At 38.9% G+C, this 8,632-nt stretch overlaps 1 protein-coding gene across 1 annotated transcript; it reads right to left on the bottom strand.

Moving 5' to 3' along the window:
- Positions 1–2,594: 2,594 nt before the first annotated feature.
- Positions 2,595–8,237, bottom strand: LOC102923832 (cathepsin Q-like). Its single transcript, XM_006981717.2, has 8 exons — positions 8,129–8,237; positions 6,934–7,070; positions 6,529–6,651; positions 6,255–6,437; positions 5,101–5,325; positions 4,514–4,676; positions 3,746–3,863; positions 2,595–2,960 (listed from the first exon to the last, which is right to left on the bottom strand). The coding sequence occupies exons 2-8, from the start codon at positions 7,057–7,059 to the stop codon at positions 2,861–2,863; spliced, it is 1,038 nt and encodes a 345-aa protein (XP_006981779.1). The 5' UTR covers positions 7,060–7,070; positions 8,129–8,237; the 3' UTR covers positions 2,595–2,860.
- Positions 8,238–8,632: the final 395 nt, after the last annotated feature.

Genomic DNA, 8,632 nt, shown 5'->3' on the forward strand with positions numbered 1-8,632 from the left:
CAATCCCTCTCCTCAACTGGACTCCTGGAGCTCGGCCCAGTGCTTGGCTGTGGAACTCTGCATCTGCTCCTACCATGTTTCTCCCTAACTCCAAACTGGCCTGCCTCTATTGAGATATCTCTTTCATTACTCTCATCCTCTGTCCCATCTCCAACTTGACCAACCCAATGCCTCATGTTCCCATCCCCTATCACCTCCCCCACACCCATATTTTCTCTTTGTCATAATACTGTGTATAAAATTTCTTTTCTGATCCTGCCTACTTGGTGTCCTTTGCACTTCTTCTACCTGTATATGTAAATCTTTTCTTAATTGGGGAGTTTGGAGAATTTTTCATCCATCATCCCATTGAAAATCTGGTCTATGCCATTCACCTAGGATTCTTCATCTCCTTCTATGCCTGTGGTTCATATTTATCATATCATACCTTTTCAAAAATCTCCAAAAGTTCTACATATTCCTTTTTGTGTTTTGCGTTTTGATTTTCTCATTGTTTTTCCTTGACATTCTAAATCTTCTACTTTGTCTTCAAGTCTGATATTTTGTCTCATAAGGTTTCATATTATTGTTTCAACTTTCTAAATGAATGCAACGATGATGTCCTCTACCTCCATCACTGTACCCCTCAATGCATGTTTAATGTAAGGTAATTTACATATACCAGAGACTGCAAATCTCTCTGTAAAGATCATAATTTACCCAATGCATCTCTTTAACAATGGCCTGTATGCAAACCCGCTTCAGACTAGAGTGAAAAAACAGTCATGGCTTGATCCAAATACATTTCATATATAAAACCAAAGGCAGAGAGATTTGATTTTAGGCTTTCAGTTTTCAGCTTCTGGCTCTGTAACTTGCTGCCATTTTCATTTTTCTCCATTGGCTGTGGCTGGCCCATTCAGTTCATTGTGTCCATGGTAGATACTTATCTTCATTATATTCTTGTGTATCTTCTAATATAGTGTTTCGCAACCTTCCTAAAGGTGCAATTTTTAATACAATTTTTCATGTGTGGTGAGAGACTCCTACTCATAATTTTATTGATATTGATATTTCATAACTGTAATTTTGCTGTTATGAATAATAATGTAAATATTTGATATGCAAGATATCAGATATGCAAACCCTGTGAAAAAATTTTTAGATTCTAAAAGATGTTGTGACCCACCAGTTGAGAACCACTGCTCTAAATGAGCATTGTCAGGGTTGGCATTGCCTTTTTAATTCCTGCTGGATATTCAGGTTTCCAGTTCCATTTTCCTCTTTCACTTTCTCATGAGAAAATATTAACCCTCTCCAGGCTGATTTGGATGTCTGTACACATCTAGAGGATCCAGGTAAGATCACTGAATGGAATTATGTCTTTACCAGAAACAGCCTGTAAGAGTCCCCTTCCCCACATCCACATCAAAATTTGTTCTTGTATGTATTTCTGATCATGACTATACTGACATAAGATGGAATCATTCCATAGTTTTAATCTACATTTCCCCAGTAATTGGGATATTTTAAAATTTTCCAAAATGGTATCAGCCATTTCTATTTTTCTTTTTGAGAAGTTCAGTATAGTTCCAAAGTCCTTCTTTCTAATTGGTTGGTTTTCATGTCTTCTGTTTTTCATTTCTGTGCATATCCAAGACACTAATCCATGGTTGGATGTAAAGCCAGCAAGTATTTTCTCTTACTGTGTAGGCTAATTCTTCACTCAACTGACACTCTCCTTTGCTGCATGGAAACAATAATTTCATGAAGTCCCTTCTGTAAGTAGTTGTTTCTAGCTCCTGTGTTACACAGTCCTATCAGAAATGCCTTCCCTGTGCCTCTAGGTTGAAGTGTATATCCTTCTCTTCTCTGAGAGTTTCTATTCTTAAGTGTTTAGGTTGAGATCTTTGATCTGTTTGGAAATGTATTTTGTTCAGGTGAAACATAAGCTTCCAGTTTCATTTTCTACCAGTAATAGTTTTCCAATACTATTTGTTGAATTTGCTGTATTTTCAGATTATATATCTTTGTAAAAAGTCAAGTTGCTGTAGCTTGTATATTTATATCTGGCTTCTATATTTTTTTCCATTGATGTATATGTTTGTTTCCTGTTCACTGTTTCTCTCTTCACTGACTTCTTCATTCCTTAATAAATTCTATCAGAGTTATAAAGGATATTTCCAATTCTTTGTCTTATACTTCAATTACGATGCATTTATCAGAGCCTACTGTTATAGGGTTGCTGGACTCTAGTGGATGCTAATACATGGTTAATTCATGAACAAGGGAGAGTCACAGCCCAGGTCAATGCAGTGGAGGAGCGCATGGTGCCATTGCACAGCAGAGAGGGGCCAAGAATTGAAACTGGGTGAATTTGTGTCAGCTAAAATTATCACATCCAGAAATTATCAGAATCTTTCAGAGCAGGGTTTCTGGTGGGTAAACAGAACCCTGAAAGCAAACCACAACAATGAAGAATACCATGCATCACAGAGGACGTAACCACCCTTTCTTCCAAACAACAGAACAGCACTCAGTCCCAACTTCAAGATGAATTGCATGTTTCATCACAAAACAGGCACTGCATGAAAAGGTAAAGAAGCTCGACATACTTGAGGTTTTTATCAAGGATTTTATTTGCACAAGCATTAAAAGTGAAAATAAAGTTACTACAGGAATCATAAACATTTGTTAGAGCAACAGTTACAAAGCTGTACTTTCAAATATTTGAAACTTCCCAGAATTCACATGACAGTGTGGATCTTGAGGGACTCAACAGTTTAACACACTCAGCAAAGGCTGGTCATTGAAGTGATGGTACCCATCTGAAAAAGCAGTCTCCTGCCAAGTGCTTCCCTGTGGGCGTCAGGCTGCTTGCTCACACAATAGGGTATTGGGCATATGAAGAAATTTGACAGAGGTTGTTCCAGTCTTTGGCAAGTTTCATGTAGCCATTTAGGCCCCATTTTTTACCCCAGCTGAAAGAAAGCATGTTTTCCATTCAGTAGAATGATTACCACATTTTGGACTTATTATGATACTGGCAAGAGGCCAACCTAACAAAATGATGAGGAAAGGCAGAGGGTCTCTTCCTGAGTACCTAGAGGTGCCTCACACAGGAGTGTGAAGACCACAGCATAATATCCTTCTATGCATAGATGTTTCAGAACTATCAAATGTGTCACATTTTAGAAAATCACTGGCACACACATGACATTGACACCCTAGAAACCAGTGAAGGAATAGGAATTCTATGATAACATATTGTTAGTAAGTTCTTAAAGCTATAGGGGAGCTCAGAGGTTGAGGAGTTAAAATCAGTTTCAAGAGCTCTGAAAAGCCAGAATGACATTGTAGTGTACCTGTAACCCATGTACTTGGGACATGGACACAGAACACACCTAGAGTAAGCTGGCTACTCAGACTAAGTAGTGAACTCTTAGATCAGGAAGAAATGCTCCCACATTATAGAAGTTACTTAATGATTGAGAAACAATTGATGCTAACATCAAGCCTCTATGCATGTGTACTCACACACAGGGGCCACTGACATTCAGGCAGGCAAACACACCTTACAATGTGAAAACAAAAACAGATATTCTTCAACTTAATGAAACAAAATTTCTAGGCTGTATATCAAAATACTAACTGCAACTTTTGATCTCTTCATGAATCCCCTGGAAGGGAGTCCAGTAGCTTTAATCACTGGACCATCTCTGTAGCCTGTAGAATTTCAAATATAGATATTTTTGGCAATTTATACCTGTTCTTGATCATCCAGTAGCTTTCCCTATGTGTTTCATTTCCTTCCTGTCCATAGCCAACCACAAGAACTGCATGATTCACAACATAGTTGTTGCAATTTGGCTCATGATAAATACCTAAGAAACAAAATGGAAGCTGATGTGAGATCCATAGCACACCTGACAGTGACCACTGCCACCAGCAATAGAACTATTTCAATGACCACTGAAATGATATAACTACAATCAGACTTAAGAGTTAGATTAATTATTCACAAGAATGCTAATACACACACACACACACACACACACACACACACACACACACACACACACAATTACAGAAAACTGAAGGAATCCAAAGTGGCAAGATTTATTGACAGCTACTGTCTACATGCAAGTGAAATGACTCCTTAGAAATTTGTAGTTTTGTTAATAAAATCTCATGCCAAGTTAAACTTATAGGACATAAGTTACTTAATTCACAGACTCTATTATCATTTAATTTCTGATAATCATTTTCTATAAATAATTAAAACATCCATGAAATGGAAGAGAGTTGAAAAATTAGCTAACCAATAAATTTTATTAAATGGGGCGCATTAACTTTCATGTGTTGATTCATGTCAGGTGACATTCTGTACTCAACTATTATATGGAGATAAGTAAAATCCAGAACCCTAAACATTCACATGACTTTTTGAACATAATAGCTAGTCTGAGAACTCGTCATGACATAAATATAGCACAGCTTATATTTCCTCATATCTACAAGGAAATATACTAACCTCTCTTGTAGAACAGAAAAGAATGACGGAAAACATAAATTCCAGCAGCAATGGGCCCTTTAGTAGCTACAGCATCCATTAGAACATCCTCACCTTCTGGGAGGGCAACAAATTCTCTGATTTTAGCAGCTGAATTCTTAGGATCATACCTGCAGGGTCCTTCCTTTAAAAGGTAAAGAGATAAGAGACTCAATTTCTTTCACTCATGTCCTAGGAGCAAAAACCACAACCACACTCAAGCATGGTTTATTATTGTAAATCATCTCAGGAAATGAAATGCTACTAGACGGTCTGGAACTAAAAATAAGTTCTCTTGTCTTTAATGACAACCAATAGGTCCTCCTATCTATAAAAAAATTTAGTGCTTCAGAGATCTGTATTATATGTACAATAGTTCCCATATTCTCCATATACATAGAAGAGAATATCATGACAACAACTTATGCAAAGGACAATACTGAATGACTGCCTTGATGGTGCACAGAGAGATTCTACCATCCAATCTGAGCACTGAAGATAGTGTATCATATCGACAATTGTCCCTCACTCCAAGCTGAGCTGAAATGACAACATAGAGGTTGACTTACTTTTCTTTCATATGGGTAGGTTGCTTCAGCCTCCACACCTCCATTGTGTAAAACATACTGAAAGGCATTATATGTATTACCCCAATCACAGCCATTATTGCCATGAGGTTTAGAACAGTCGACTAGGTTCTGCACACTCAGGGGGGTGAGTTTGCCTGTTTTGCGGTACATTTGTCCTTCTATGGCACCAGTTGCAGCAAAAGCCCAACATGAACCACATTTACCCTACACAGAGAGGAAAATATGGTTGTTCACAAATAATTAGTAACTCAAGCAACAACATAGACAGCCTAATAATTTGCGAAAATAAAAAATTGGCAGTTGCTAGATGCCTAGAAAAGAACGGTCAGTATCCTAAAGGACTTGGATGCTGGTAGTGTGCACGTGCTTTCTTCAGTTCAAACACACACACACACACACACACACACACACACACACACACACACAAACAAACATTTGTATTGATGTAACCAACCGTCTTATTAAATAAGAAACACAGAAACAATGTAAAAGAGAAAGCCGAGAGGTCAGAGCTCAGAGTTAAAATCTCACCCTTCCGCCCGCGGTGTCCCAGCTTCCCAAAAGAGAGCTACTTCCTGTCTGTAAGTCTATTTTCCAGTCTTTCTGCCTTCTCATTGGTTGTAAACCCAAACACGTGACTGCCTCGTCACTGTCTGAATGTACAGCCCCCTAGGTCTTAAAGGCATATGTCTTCAATGCTGGCTGTATCCCTGAACACACAGAGATCTATGGGATTAAAGGCGTGTGCCACCACTGCCACAGTCTTGCTATGGCTCTAATAGCTCTGACCCCTGGGCAACTTTATTTATTAACATACAATCAAAATCACATTTCAGTACAATTAGATTACCACCACACATTTGTGCAGGCCCTATTGGTTTTTTGGGTTATTAATGACAATAGAAGGAACAGGAATCCTGCAGTGAGATGGGATATAGACTCAGAGTTGGAGAATGTGTTTGATGGACTGACAAGAGTAATATACATTGGAAAATATATGAACATTTCAAAGAAGAAAATACATTATTTTAAAAAGTAAGCTGCAAATCTGTCCTCATTGAATATGAATACAGAGACACCAACTTCTCTTCCCCAACAATATGGTTTAAGGGAAGGATGTGGCACTGTCACACCTGTTTCCGCACAGAAGTCACATAGCCTTCCTTTCGCCAGTTCACATATTCAGGTAAATCCTTTCGCCAATCCATAAATTTGAGTAGACCACCATAACCAACAGAACGTTTCCAGAGGCCTTTCCACTTGTTGTGAGATGGGACAGGTATATTAACCATCATGTTCTTGAATTCTTCACCAGTCTTCAAGGAAAATTACATAATGATTATAAAAGAAAAGACTCCATGTAAACACTCAAGAAAACACAGTGTGAAGAATCCACGTCACACTCACCATGTCACCAAACTCATTCATTTCCATGGTGAAGCCATTCTTACCCAGACCATTCTCCCCATTGTGATCTTTAATAATTTTCAAGTTTTTTTCCCATACTGTTCTCCTCATTTCTTCTTCCTCCTGGATAAGAATATAATGGATGACATTTTTTTCTATTAAACTCTTGCACAAGCTGACCTTGTGAACTTTCTGCTGCAGGTGACTAGAGGCCAAGGAGAACTAGGACACTATAGCCACACGTTCTCCACATACAGAGGAAAAGAGAATTTGGCTACCCTGTGTTCACAATGATCGTGACTAAGTAATCTCTCAGTGGTGGTGGTTGTAGTGGGGCCTATGACCTCTAATATGCCTAGACACTTGCACTCTGGGGCTCTTCTGAATAGTTTCCAGGTTACCAACCAGGCTGTATGATTTTTCATAATCCATCTTCCATTCCTCCCATTCAGCATCCAAACTGGGATCATGTGCTGAGGCACCTGACATAATTTCTATGCACAGGATAACCAGGAATACAGCAGAAGTCATGACTCACAATCCTGGATAATGAAAGAGAAATGAAGTCATAACGACACCGATGTTTTTAAAATGTCTGAGGAATCAAGCCACCCATGGTCAATAAAGTTTCTAAATTATTCTTCCAAATACTTTTTGAAAGATTGTAGAAAAGCCTGAGGATGTGTTTGAACTGAGTCATTCACTGGTATTTATTAGATACAATACAAGGGAAGAGCATGTGTCCAGAATTCCAGCCATGAAAACTTTTGGTTTACTGCATCTTATTATTTCAGAAAGGTCTCCATACATAGAAACAAAAACCAACCATTGTTTTAGGGTATCACTGACCCATGATTTCTAACAAGCAAAACTTCTATCATGTGGCATTGGATTCTAATTTCAAGGTGAACTCAAAAGTGTGGGCCACAGGGCATCATATGCCTTTCTAATATACAGCAAATTGTGGGCTTATCTTTAAACCTCTCTTCTTCAATGAAACTTTGTGAAATAACTTCTATTAAGAATGTTAGAAGAATCATTTATTATTCCTTGCGTTTCACCCTTGGAACCACGCAATCAAACTCCCAACTCACTCTCTGCATGAGAATATTGTCACATGAAAAGCCAACAGGAAGGCAGAGCCATGAGAGGAGGTGGAGGACAATAACAAGTTGATAGTGGGATTTCAGATTCAGAACTTACTGGATCTCTAAAGCAACACTCTCAATAGGACCTGATGGGAACATACTAACTGCTACTATGTCTGTACATGTCAACTGAAAATAGACACATTCTAGGGTTATCTGCGAGAGATGATCTCTTCTGGACCAGCAGGTGCTAGTGATGGTTACCGGTTTTCAAAGGAACATCTGTAAATCTCTGTGGACAGAACCAGATTTTTGCTTCATGGGACCCTATACAAATATAGACCCATAAGGGACCTGGTTTCCTTCTTGCCTTTTCTACCCACTCCACTACACCCACACACACCAGGGTTGCTGAGGCTTAGAATATATTCTTTGGGATTAAACTGATTTTCCCTCTCAAAGCATCCCCCAAAGTCACCTCCCATTCTGCCTTGGCCAAGGCAGGGCCTTACCTGTCTGTGGTGAGGACTGCTGGTTCAGTTCACTCCAGAGACTCAACTCTTCAGAGTTTGTTGAGGGTCCAGAGTCTGGCCCAGCAACACCTTACTCATGCTTTAAATCCCAGATATCTTTGCATTTGAACCTGCCTCCAAATCATGTGCTCCTTTTGATTGACTGTGTTGATGACAGGAGTCAGCCTCCAGACACTAGTGCTTCATGCTCTTCCTGAGATATAATCTCTGACTGTCCCTCTGGCATGGCTGTGGGATACCTCTGTACATAACAGGAAGCTAAATTTGTGAACCTTGTCAAAGAAAGTTAGATAGCCATTATGTAGGTCTTGGATCACATTATACTGGACATTTTGATTTCTGATTTTACTTCCTGAAAGAGATGTGTGTGTGTACTCTTGTAGTTTAGAATGGAAGATTTTGGTTACCATCCCTAGCATGGGCTTGGTCAGTATGTTCTATTTTGTGTTAAGTTCACAGCTATGATTGAATCCTATGAGAAAA

Source organism: Peromyscus maniculatus, chromosome 5, assembly GCF_049852395.1.
Source record: "Peromyscus maniculatus bairdii isolate BWxNUB_F1_BW_parent chromosome 5, HU_Pman_BW_mat_3.1, whole genome shotgun sequence".
Taxonomy (NCBI): Eukaryota; Metazoa; Chordata; class Mammalia; order Rodentia; family Cricetidae; genus Peromyscus; species Peromyscus maniculatus.

Bases quoted from the DNA above. Each gene is read 5' to 3' on its own strand.
- LOC102923832 (XM_006981717.2), bottom strand. From the start codon at position 7,059: ATGACTTCTGCTGTATTCCTGGTTATCCTGTGCATAGAAATTATGTCA. The intron at 4,677-5,100 runs GTAAGTCAACCT...TACCTTTTAAAG, and splicing joins CCTACCCATATGAAAGAAAA to GAAGGACCCTGCAGGTATGA. The intron at 2,961-3,745 runs GTATAAATTGCC...GCTTTCTTTCAG, and splicing joins TACTGGATGATCAAGAACAG to CTGGGGTAAAAAATGGGGCC.